The 13,290-nt window shown below is 36.8% G+C and overlaps 1 protein-coding gene and 1 long non-coding RNA gene across 2 annotated transcripts; one reads left to right on the top strand and one right to left on the bottom strand.

Moving 5' to 3' along the window:
* Nucleotides 1-1,179: 1,179 nt before the first annotated feature.
* Nucleotides 1,180-3,522, top strand: LOC148194641 (uncharacterized). Its single transcript, XR_015781567.1, has 3 exons — nucleotides 1,180-1,357; nucleotides 1,506-1,577; nucleotides 3,341-3,522. It is a non-coding gene; the product is annotated as an uncharacterized LOC148194641 (long non-coding RNA).
* A 750-nt stretch (nucleotides 3,523-4,272) lies between these two features.
* LOC124848899 (Vps51/Vps67 family (components of vesicular transport) protein) lies at nucleotides 4,273-13,260 on the bottom strand. Its single transcript, XM_047326725.2, has 7 exons — nucleotides 12,445-13,260; nucleotides 10,794-12,281; nucleotides 9,888-10,082; nucleotides 6,812-7,092; nucleotides 6,165-6,344; nucleotides 5,750-5,924; nucleotides 4,273-5,053 (listed from the first exon to the last, which is right to left on the bottom strand). Exons 1-7 carry the CDS (start codon nucleotides 13,129-13,131, stop codon nucleotides 4,880-4,882), a joined length of 3,180 nt encoding a protein of 1,059 aa, XP_047182681.1. The 5' UTR covers nucleotides 13,132-13,260; the 3' UTR covers nucleotides 4,273-4,879.
* Nucleotides 13,261-13,290: the final 30 nt, after the last annotated feature.

The following is a 13,290-nucleotide window of genomic DNA, read 5'->3' as shown; positions in this document are numbered from 1 at the left end:
ATTTTTTTTGTTTCTTTTTATCACAATAATAATTACAATGATTTTTTAATGTTATAAAATGTGTTATTTTTAATTTTAATTTTTATTTAATACTTTATGTATTTTAATCTCTTAAAGTTTTAGATCAGTAGTGTTAGTTCTTTTAAAACTTTTCTTTTAATTTTAAACCATTTGAAACCCTAAACCAAAAATATTTAATAAAAATATGAATTTTAATAAATATAACATTTATATAAATATTAAATTTAGTTTCATTTTAGAAAGGACACAATTGATTCATTTTAAAAAGAAAATAAAAGCAAACTGAACAAAAATAATGAATTAAGTAGAGATCAATTGAATAAAAGAACTGACAAATGACACTATATTGACATGTAATATCATAAGTGTCATATAACACATACTAGATTAATACATGGACATTTTTTTAAAATTAAAATAATAAATAAAAATTAAAAAAATTTAGGTGAAATACATGGTTTAACGTAGATTAATTATCTAAATTGCGTTAAAAAAATTAAATTAAATAAAATTAACAAAAACTAAGACTAAACTAAAAAGAAGTATATTAAAACTGAGTTAAATAAACTCTACGAAATTAAAAAACAAATTAGTATTTAAAGCTAATTTGTATTCTACCTCAAGTGGGAAAAAATCTACTTTTTCAATTTGGAAATCCAAGTTGAAACGTATATCTCTTATAAAAGAAATTTGCTACTTTTTCACTGAGAAGATTTTGACCAAACAAATGGCATGGTATTAATGCTTTTATAGTTTTGTAACTTATCAACTTCATATAAAAAGTCATGGTCTTCACGATTCTTGTGAAAGGTGTAATGTTTGTTTCATCTATATTTTGGACTCTGTTTTTTCTTCCTTTTTGGCAATTATTCACCAAAAAATTCTCTTTCATAGGCACTTTCATTCTAATTCTAATTTATTTTATTGATGTTCTTATCTCTGTTACTATCATCCTCCTCCATACCTCGTCATCTACCAATAAAAACAACAAATACAAAATATTGTAAAAATTTAAATGTTAGGGAAAAAGTGGAGACAGAGAATCCCATCGAGAATATAAGATAGTGCAATATGAGAAAGTTAATGGGGTAATTAAGTTAGTGAAACTATAAACTTTGCATTTTAAAAGTCTATTTTCAGATATCCTAGTTCATTAACCCAACTTCATTCTCTCTCTAAAAGTCCAGCTCTTCTTTTTTCTGCCTTCTCTCTACAACCTCTTCTTCTCTCTTCAATCTCTTTTCACTGAGCCAGTATATTTCTGTTTAGGTGGTGCTCAAACATCCACGATGTAAAAGGCTTCAAAACCATCCAATCAGTTTTGGGTTCTAAGCTAGTAAGTCCCTCCATGCAACCTCCTTTTTACTGTTCTTGAATGGAGACGTATATTCTTGTTGGTTGCATGTGCCTTTTTTTTTCCTTCTTCCATTTCTACTCAGTCCTAGTTCTAAGAGTTGTTTCCATCACCATTTCGGTGGTTGTAGGGCATTGTTCGGGTCCTTGTCGTGAGAGGTACCGTTAGGGCATTCTAGTGAGCTGTGCGGTTTTACTCTAAGGTAAGGGGAGCTAGAATATTTTCTTATAAGTTGTTATATGTTAGGTGTATGGACTGATTTATGCATCATTGTGCTGTTTGAGTTACGTTTTTAAGTTTTAAGTGTATGGAATGATATGTGCTGACATGTTCATCTGTGAATATGTGAATTAATGCTTGTGAGCTGATTTAAACATGTTGTGTGACTGCAACTGAGGATGTGAGATGAGAAAAATCTGAGGTAGCAGCTGTATGCTGAAAGTTAAGAGGATTTGTAGTGTTTTAGGTCACTTGAGAGGAAGTGAGGTAGTGATTTTGGGAAGTAGGAGTTCTGTGCACATTTGGGATGTTGGGACATCTTAGGCAAGTCAATTGTGACTTGTTAGGTTCTAAAATTGGTTTAAAACAGGCTAAAAATGGTAGAATTAGAATTGAGCCCCTAAGTTGAGGAAACTAGTGTTTTAAGAAGGAATTTGGGTCTTAATCACTTATAATCACGGTAGGAATGAGTAAAATCAATTAGATAAGTTTAATTAGGTTTATATCAACCATTAGAGGCTTTAGAAGTAGGCCAAGAGGCTTATAAATGGTAAGGGCTGGTGTGAGTGTGTGATTCTGCAGAATTTGCATTCTGCAGATGATGCAGAGTCGTTATGCGAGCTGTCTCGCATAGTGAGACCCTGTAGAGAGTGCTCACTGTTTGAGTCATTCGCTGTGCGAGTTGGTGAGCTGTGTGAGTTGGTGAGCTATGTGAGTTGGTGAGCTGTGCGAATGACCAGAGGGTGTTGCTCTCTGCTTGTGGATTCGCTTGGCGAATCTTGTTGCTATGCGACTGGTGGTGGTCTGGAACCACTGCCCATTTAATTCGAAAGGCGAGTGGAGCGCAAAGCGAGAGTTTTAGGGAGTGTACTCTCTGTCTAAGTTCTCCCATGGCGACCTGGGTTCGCTATGCGAGAAGAACTGAGGCCTGTAGCTTTAGCGAGTTAATTCGCATAGCGAATTAAGTGGGTGCGCTATGCGAGGGACATGAGGTACAACACCTCAGCGAGTTAATTCGCCTTGCGAGTGAGGGTGCGTTGTGCGAGACCATCCTGTCTCGCCTTGCGAATAGGGTGCGCTGTGCAAATCCTTTGAGTCCAGTCTTCTCTTTTACTCTTGTCGTGGGCGAACCAAGTATGGGGAATGATTGAAATGCATAGCATGATTCTAGTAATGTTATTGAACTGATAGTATGTGATGGTTTGAAACATGTTTGGTGGTTGAATGTGACAAGTATGATTGATGGACGTAATTCCATGATCTTCAAGGAGAAGATTCATGGTGGTGACCTTAGTGTTTAGAATGATTTGCATGGTAGCTCAGTCTTAGGGGTTATCCTGTAACTACAATGGTCGATCATTCTCAAGTAGAGAGGATTGAACCATGTCGTGAGTAGTAGCAGGAGGTCCTAGTCTTGGGTGCTTCCAGTATGGCCCAAGGTGAGTGATAACAGACTAAGCTTGTGAGTGTGGTAGGGTGAAACCCATTGACAATGGCTTTGCAAAGCAGTAGAGGTCACCACGAGTGCACGACCCGCCATAGCTCGACAATCATTCTAAGTCTAGACGAGTCAAGTTTAAGTGCAACAAGTCATGTTTGTGTAGTGTAGTGTATCTGTCTTTATTTGCATGTTGTTTGTGACTGCTATAACATGATTTTATATCTAGCTCACCCTTGCTTTTGTGTTTGTGTTTTGCTTGGGTATGCTTTTTCTTTTGCAATAATCATCCACTTGGATGTGAGCAGAGATGGATGAGGTGCATCTGGAGAGACTTTGGAGGAAGACAATGCTGCAGCCTAGTCTCCTTAGGATTCTCGTAGTTATTTCTTGTATTTTGAATTACTCTTTAGTACTTAAAGTTTTAAATTATGACTCAATTTAGGATGATTGTAAGCTTAACAACTTTATTTACAGTCTATTCTAACTGTTCTCTTTTATTAAAAATATGAACTTACTATTTTATATGCTTCTATATAATCTAGGATGTTACATATAGCACAAGTTTAAAAAAAAACTATTTAAATTAAATTATCTACGGCAACTGTAAATACCGTTGATTTTTTTTTTTTTACAGTTCCATTGAATTTGTTAAATAAACAGATACACTGAAACAGTAAAAAAGTTAGGAGCATACCAACAATAAATAGAAACAGGAAACAAAATTTCATTGGATGTTTCGAATAAATAGAAACAGAACTACATGAAACTAGTAGATTAAACCTATCAAACTCTTATGAAAGATTTAAAAAAGGAAGAAAAACTTTATATTGTAAAACTACTTGTCATGTAGCTATTTTTTATATAATACAAACACAAATTTGTGTGACGTACAAGCTAAAAGATAGTTATATTATGAAAAGTGTCTAACAATGTATCATAACATTCCAGAAATAGTTCTGAAAATTAGTTTTGGACAATATCTTCTTTGTAGGAATAAGAAAAAGGCAGCAGCAAAAAGTGGACGGCAATTAGATTCCAAATTTAAAATTGAAAAATTCCATTCCAGTTAAAAAAGGAAGTGCCAGATTCTCAAAAAATATAAAAAGAATTGCTCACGTTCGCATGTGATATGTCTCTACTAAATTGCTATTTTATTTTGTTTTACTCAACAACTATAAAAGTTCAATTATATTGGTTGATGCTGAGCTGTATTTCGAGTTAGATACACTTACCATAATGAAAAATACAAAATAAATAAAGTACTGCTTGTTTATAGAATTCAATTCATTGAATATGCGTCTTGAAATACAGTGTTACATTGTAATCAGAACATTAAAATAAATCTAACAAGATAATTTGATTGAATTTATGCAACTATAGACATACACCAAAAATGTAGAACCACGCAATACAGTAGCCATGAATTATAGCAGCTCTCAACTCTGACAATATCAAGAATTTCAGTTTCCTTGGGCTATATGACACGCGAACTTGAATCTGCCATCTACTCTAATTTTGCTTGCCAAGTTTCGTCATGCTTAAAATTTGGGTATCTATATTCACAACCGTTTCCAAGACAAAATGATAAAATGAAGTTAACCGGGGCAATCAACATTAAGAATCTTCATCCCATAGTTTATTGATCCATTTGCTCCACAGATGTTTAGGATGTTTGGAGATGAAGCTTCCAAAAATGATTCTAGAGTTGCTCTAATAGAGTGGTGTCACGAATGAAGGTGGAGGGCTGGGAAGGTTTCATGATTATATCATATATCACACTTTATGGAAACGAGACCTTGAAAGGAGCAAGTAGGGTGCATTACAATAATCATTGGCTTGGGGCATCATGAGTCTGATCTGGGTGCAGTAAAAGATGAAAGAAGACCGGCTGCATGAGCAGGTAAAATATCTCCAAACGAGGACATGGCAGCTGCAGATCTATCCTTAAAAATGCCAACTTGTCCATCAGTTAGTATGGATCCCAGTTTAAAAGTACTCTCGCCGAACCTGCTTCCAACCTAGAAAAATAAAAAAAAACTGGTATCAAGTACCTACACAACTAAGCAATCAAATAACGTATTCTAGATCACAATTAAGACATAAGAATGGAGGTTATCGTATATAAATACAGATTTAATATGATAATGTTACCACCGAGATGTTACACAAAAATTTGCATATATGCAGCTAATATTGTAAACAACGCAATAGGAATGTACTTGGTTAAGCAATACCATATTATATGCTCAAACATAGCAAGAAAATATTCTGCTACAATTATAAAGAATTTGCACCACAAATAAAAGAAGCAATCATAACTGAGCGGATAACCTTTTCCCGGCTAAAGTAATACATAGTAGTACTAGTAGTGGATAAAGTTTAATCCGGTCTAAGAATTTGAAATGACTCGGTATTAATTATGTCAAATACTGCGGGAGAGCTGACCAAATATCATGACGTTTAGCTTATGTATTGTAATTTCGTTTAACAGTTCTCTACAGTCAATAAAAATAACTTGTTTTAAAAATACATATGTGTGGCTGCATAAATGGATGGAGTTCACTGCAGCAGCAGTGTCATAGATGTGTATGGATATGATGTGCAGATGGAGTTATGGAATATCAACATCTCATAATATCTTAATTAAAGAATAACTGTACAAAATTAAACTGCAATAAGGCAAGAAATAGTACCGATATTTGAAAAGGGCTTACCTGCATAAAAGACTTCAGTAATGGTGCTGCCACCCCCAGACTTGAACTGTCATCCAAATTTATCTTCTGAGAAAGTTCTCCATTTGTAATTGAATTCCATGAGCTCCTTGAAGAGATTTCATTTGACGAAGGAGTAAATGTCTTCTTTGTCCCTCTAGAGGACAATGCTGGTGCACTGAATTTACCAAGAAGTTTGTAAATACGATATGACATTTAGAGCATTAATGACTTGCTTCGTAGTGTACATCAGTAGGTTTGTTCGCAAAAAACTACTCACAAAAGTAGTTAGTGAATAAACCATTACATTTTAAGCAAATTTAAATTAAATAAATAAAATAATGGTATTGGAGACCAGTTCGTAACTATGCATTATGAAATGACAGACAAAGCAGAAATGAAACAAGATCAGACTAACCTGATGGGGAGGTATTTAAACCGGGGAACTGTAGAACACCTCAGAATATTAGATTCTGAATTAGTAGGCAATTTCTGAACAGTATCTGTGTACATGCGGTTAAGTTGCACAAAGAAACCAAAGAGGACAGCATGTCGGAGGTATGATTGTCTCTCATTCTCCCAGAGATATGGTTCATACCTTTAAGATAAAGAAAGAAGATTTGAGATGACATTGCAGAAATTAATATAAGTTCTTCAAATCATTACACAACCAATTTAACCCTGTGCAAGAAATGCATCTACAAATTTTCTCTAACCATGGGTTTAGAGCAAAGAAAAGAAAGAAAAAATGTTTCAAATTTCAGATTGAAAAAATGGACCATGCTTGTGCAATGGATGTACTCTCAGATTCCACGCTGTTGCTTGAAATGAATTACGGCCTCATTGAAATCCCAGATTTCTTTTAGAAATCTATTTCACTCGCACCCCTTGGAAATTTTTCTGCTCTATTATTCTATTTTCTAATTATAAACTTACCTAACTTTGCAACTTCCTTGCATATGTAATCGTTATATAAGGCATCTGTTCATGGATTGCACATCTCATGTCCCTTCAACATACCAAAACAAAGAAAGGAAAACTTTATCAGAAGAATAAGATACTTACGTAAGCCAGTCTATGGGATCCAGCTTCTGAGAAAGACGAGTTAACAATTGATCTGAACGTTCTTTAATGGCAGAGGTTGCAGAACTTTGTTCTTGTTTCCTTCTGACAGGCATCTTTGCTTTTGGTTGACTAGATGGTACCCCAACCGCATTTAAATCACCGCCGGAGAGAATATCAGTAGCAAATTTGACATCTAACAAAACCTGTAAAACTCCTTTTTCTGAAACTTGGTGAACACCACTCTCTTCGGTGGAGAGGAATTCCTCAAAGATTCCAATTACCTGTATAATAAGATATAAACATTGTAGATGTACATGCCGTCAAGAAAATAGCAGAAAAGTCACTGGAACAATAACGCATGATAACTTGATAACCTAGAAAATTACAAGCAAATGTTAAACAATTGAATATAAAAAACTACTAAAATGGAACTGGAATTCAGTCTAAATCTGTGGAGTAAGGATCTCAAAATAAATAGGGTTCCTTTTACACTTTAATTAAGCTGGATTACAGAAAGAGTGTGTCAACAATGACACTTTGCACAATAAATTGATAACTCACTGCCTAGAAAATTAAATGCAAAAATTAAACAGTTAAGTAGAAAAAAATTATTAAAATGGAACTGGAATTCAGTCTCAATCTGTTGCTTAGGGGATCTCAAAATAAAATAGGGTTCCTTTAGCACTTTAATTAAGCTGGATTACAGAAAGAGAGGGTCCCCAATGACACTTTCATATGAGCAATATTTGCTATGTACCTGTGTTCACGGTAAAATATAAACAACAAAGCACTATAAGCAGTTGTAAAACTTAACTCGAGTGATCACTAGAATTGGAAACTGGTAATATGGCCAGTCTGGGTACCCCTATGGATAGGTTATGCACTCAACTTGATACGGACGGTATGACTTGGCTGGCTTAGACTGGAGCTCACATCTAACTGGTTGAGTCGTATACCTTTATAAAATGATTTTAGAAAGAAATAGGCGGAACTTGCTCAGTTTGCAGAAAGGGAGCTTGCTGAAGCTTGAAGAAGGTTGTTGCAGTACACATATAGAAGTAGAGAAAAGGAGACAGAACGAAACTATGTAAAGAAGGGATCGATGGTTCCTTAATTCATTTGCCCAGAAAAATAATCCAATGAATTCGAGAAATACATTGGAGCCCGGTACTCCTTCACCCCCAAAAATGAGATGGTTGAGCTTTGTGAAAGGAAGAAAATATTGAATTCAAGAAATGAATCAGAACTTTCAAAAACGGAGGAAAATTGGTTAGACCTGTAGTAAGCTTATTGGGCAGGGTTAAGATGTTGATGGAATCAGTTTTACAATATAAATGGGAAAAACCCTGGCATTTTAAATCAAAAACTCACAACCTTGGGCTAGTAAAGCATACTTTAACCACTATGCTACAAGTCATTTTAAATATGATATTAAAAATTTAATATTTTAATATTTACGTACAATACTAGTTCCTGCAGTTATCATTGACACACTATTTCTATCACTAATCCAGTACCCTGACTAAATAGATGATCAGTCTTATTTAGATAATGTTGAAAGGATTAGTGACAAAACAGGTTATGGATGATGGTACCGTAACTAAATCAATAATCGGTCTCATTTAGTTAATGCTGAAAGAATTAGTGACAAAACAGGTTATGGATGATGGTAGTGCTACGGTACCATGTCAAGAAGAGAGAAACCCAGAAGGAATATAAAGAATTTTGTGTTGTGCACACACATTAGTCTTCTTACTAATAATGAAGAAGTGATACAACAATAATTAGTTTTTGGCTACATGCTGCAGAAGAAATTAATGATTTAATGGTAATTTTACATTTTTCATTGTTTTCATCAAAAATGCGTTTTCAAAAGGATTAACCCATGCATTGCGAAGGCCAAACTATTTTTTTTTCTTTACGGATGCTACATTGCAAAAAGCATGTAATGCTAGCTGTCAATATTATGCCAATGTAAAAAATAAGAGCATAATTGAAAGCCCACGTGCACTCTCTCATTTAGTATACGGAGGAAAATTTAACCTTCTAGATTTCAGAAACTTCTATAGCCCTTTTGAATACCAAGACACACCAGCTCATTCACTCAAGATATACTCATAGGAACTTCTCAATTTTTTGTCAGGACACATTTTCAAATTTGGTTTACAACAAGAATAAGAACCCATGTGAAAAAGACACACTAGTGTTTAGTTATACGTAGCTCCCTCGTAAAAACATATAATGCCAGCAGACAACATTATGTTAATACGAAAAAAAGGTGGGTCTACTTGCATGCCCGTGTTTCTATTCACTCTCATTTAAATCCACTCTCGTCAATTCTATGCAGATAAAATTTTGGCCTTCTAGATTTCAGGAATTTTCGTATCCCATTTAGCACCAAAACTAGTAAAAAGTGCCCCAGTTCAACTATACTCATAGACCAATAGACATACCAAGATAAATGACGAGATCAAAAGTATTTAGCACGTCAAATTGTGCTTTAAAGGACCTGATTGAAACGGAATCTCCCTTTTTTGAGTTCTCGTTTGGCCACTAACCAATAATCATTCAGGTTCTCAATAACTTGATTGCAATTACTTTTTACAAGGGTGTGGGGGTGGGGTTTGCAGATAACATGCTTATTTTTTCCATTACTATAAGATTCTAGTGACATGAGAACAACTCCAGTATAACTCTATAAATAATTTTTTTTTATAATGACTTAGTTCAGCAGCATGAATCCGAGAATAAGAACTGCTCCAAATCTCTGACACAGAAAATGGAACGCAGCCACAGTTAATACAACTAATTTAAACTTCAGTTTATGCTTAACATGGTATTGAAATACTGCAGAGAGATTCCTTCATGCATTCTTAGTTCACTTCTTATTGTCTAATGTCTTCTGTTCTATATTATTTTGAGGATACATTATCCATACCATCATTATTCTTTTATTTTAAATGAAATTTCATTTTCTATAAATAACAAAGAGGAAAGACAGGAAACAAATTAGTGAGAAAGTCACGATGGTAAAAATTATGATCAAGCAGACTAAAACATCCACAGGAAAACCTACCTTTTCCAGTAGCCTTGATGCAAGTTTATGCAAAATCTTCTTGTCAAGTACATGACCTCCAACTCTATGAACTTCATCACAAGCTCTAAAGAGAAACGAGATGATGTGCAGAGAAGGCATAGATGGAAGAGAAATTTTCATCTCCGACTGGTTCTCATCAGATTGATCTTGCTTGATAATGATATCCTCCCATCCCTGTCCAAATAAGCAAAAATAAAAAACTCGAAGATGAAAAGCTATAACTTGGCCAACATATCGCCAACACAAGGTCCCACTACGAAATAACAACATTAGAACAAGACGATGTGAGTTTGATGACACCCATTACCCTTTCAAGAAGGCAAACAGACGTTAATCTGATTTTATATTTAAGGGCCACAACTTTTTATTAGGTATATCACCAATACCCACAAGATTCGTTAATACAACAGTTGCAGAGTAAAAGTTCATAATGCTGTGTTTTGTTAGACAATTTATCATGTCAGACTATAATCACTTGATAAGCTATGCTACAAATGCTCAGAAAAGAATCAAGGTTTTGTCCAATATCAATTTGATAAGTGGTTTTCCCTGCTGGTGATATACATACAAATGGAATGAGGAGCTTAAACTTGCTGACTTCCTGTATTCTCTGTTTTCATTTTACTCTATATCCGTAAAGAATTTCTTATCCTCATTGTCATGTTTTTCTTCTCCATTTCTTCACACCTAACAAACTTTTTAAAAACAGGGGTCTACAAAAGGAATAAATAACTATTATAGTTTGACATAAGGGTTCATAAAAAACTAAACGTTCACAAATGAAATATTGACAAATCATAATCTTACGAAAAAGAAAAACAAGATTAAGCCATCACGTACAAACAAAATGAAAAACACATCAAGGGAGAAATGACTATCACTTACCCTCCAGGGTGTACTCAAAGATAAAGCATCATCCTGATTAAGATCCCGAGATACAGTGGCACAAAGTTCATCCGAGAGCCATAATATCCACAAATTGTAAGCTCTAATGCTAAGGTCTCCTATAGTCTTATTCAATTCTTCCAATTCAGGGCTTGCACCTTCTCTCACCCCAAGCAAAGCAGCTATGGAAAATGAATTTTGTCTTTTAGAGCCAAGACTTGCTTGTTTCCCTGGACTATCACAGATAGTAGAATCAGATCCAAATCGAGATTGTTTCACCAAAGACGGTAATTTTGCAACTGCAGATGCACTTCCACCAGCCCAATATCTGGGAGAACCAAGTATCAGGGGTATATGTTTAGAATGATTTTGGAATGAAAACAATATTCGTCCAATGAAAAGAGACTTTTCAACAGTAACAGCGCTTGGCGATTCACTATTTTCTGCTGGGGCATATAAACTATCAAGCTCTTTTTTCAGTGTCATCAATACTGAAGATACACATTCATAACATTTACTTTGCAGGTATGGTGCCAGATCCTTCAGTCTTTGAGATGCCTTTGGAGATTCTATGAAACTTAAAAGATCCTCAAGGATGCTCTGACAAGAAACATCAACTGCATCCCTGATTCGACTGACTTCAGGACCAAAGTAAGCATTAAGACAAGAGTGAAATTCACTCTCTTCAGGATGAACTTTAAACCCAGAAGCAACTCCAGTTTTTCTGGCATTCGATTCTAGAAACCAAACACCACCGGCCGTAGAAGGTCTGCTCAAGTACACCTGAACATCATCCAGCTTGGTAAACAACTCACCTACAGCAGAAATTGAGTTTACCACGTCAACAGCACCTGTTAGTTCCCTAAATCTCACGTCAATAATTGCTTTCATCCTGCCAAGAAAAGCAGACTCAAATATCTCATCCCAAAGATCTGAATCATCTTCCAAAACAAGTTCCCGAATCCTACTCCAAGGCAACTCAATCTCCGAGCCAAAAACACTCTTCAGCCATTCTAGACTCCCCTGAAGAACTTGCTTGCTTTCCATCGTCTGCCTTATTGATTTCTCAGCAGAAGCCAAATCCTGGCCACTTCCAATGGCATCAATCAAATTTCTTCCACTTATCTTGCTCACGCACTCTCTCAACCAAGCAAAACAGGTATCAGCAATGTAACGCTTATCAAGCATCACCATGATCGATTCCAGTCTATCTCTGAATGACTTCCAGAGCCTAACTTCCTCGTCAGGATTGGGAATCCCACCAAACAACTGAGATGCCGGAGGAGATCCCAGTATGACTTTGTAAAAAAGGGGCATATCATTCAAAACCTGCAAAAACAACTCACCCACCTGACCCACAGTAACCTGAATTATACCCAACACATCGCACAATACCGAAACCACCAAGGAGGAAGCATCATTAGGACCAGCATTCCCCAAAACTTGCAATATCCACGACTTTCTCGATTCCAAAAACAATCCTAATACCTGTTTTACAAAAAAAAATCAGTTTAAATCGAATCCAGCAACCGTCCAAATCTTAAACTAATTAAGTCCATACAAATCTTTTTTTTAGTCGACTAATCACTCCACAGTTCACACCCACAAATCTAGGCACAAACCCAGAATTCAATGCGAAGAAACTAAATACCTGCTTAGGCTCGAGCTCGTCGATGACGGCGACGGCGGCAAGCGCGTCGGAGTAAGCAGCAATGGCGAGGCCGCGATCGAGCAACCGATCGCGGCTGCGCTGGGAGATCTGCGCCCTGAAGCTCTCAACGATCTGCCACTGGTGCTGGAGCATGGCGAAATTGGAGAGAAACTTCTTCTTCTGGTCATCAGAATCGACGAACAAGTGATGGTGCACGTTTTTGGCACGCACATAGCGCGACGCGGCCTCCAGAAACATCCCTTCGTCGAGGCAGCCCCAGATGTTCTCGGGCGTGTCGGCGAGGTACTTAACGCGGCACGCGGCGCCGTAGGTCCAGGCTCGGGACTGGGAATGGAGCTTGGCTTGGGACTGGGATTGGGAGAGGGAGAGGGAGCGGATGCGACCGTGCACGGTGGTGATGTTGCTGGAGATGCCGTTGCAGGAGGCCTTCATGCGGACGATGGAGTCGGCGGAGTCGATCAGGTCGCGGTACCTATTGCCGACCAGTTGCCTGAGCTCCTCCTTCTTGTCCTCGATCTGCCTCCGCGTCGCCGCCTCAGTCTTCCGGATCTCAGCAATAGGCTTGGTGCGGAACAGGGACTCGGCGTCGCGGCTGCCGAGGTTGGAGATGCGGTGGTCGTCGCCATGGGGCGACGGCGCTGCCGCGGAGGGGTTCGAGACTCGCATTGCGGTGATGGGTTTGGGGGTTTAGTGGATTGGCATTGATCTCTCCGGCGGACGGAGGAGCAAGGATAGTTGAAAATTTGGAAAACGGGAAAAAATAGAAATTCAGGGCGAGTTTCGTAAAGGATAATTTTGCGTGAGACAAAGGTGAACGACGTCGTT

Source organism: Vigna umbellata, chromosome 8 (assembly GCF_029865625.1).
Source record: "Vigna umbellata cultivar VRB3 chromosome 8, Vumbellata_1.0, whole genome shotgun sequence".
Lineage (NCBI taxonomy): Eukaryota > Viridiplantae > Streptophyta > Magnoliopsida > Fabales > Fabaceae > Vigna > Vigna umbellata.
The sequence above is the reverse complement of the archived record's forward strand: the minus strand, read 5'-3'. Positions and strand labels throughout refer to the sequence as shown.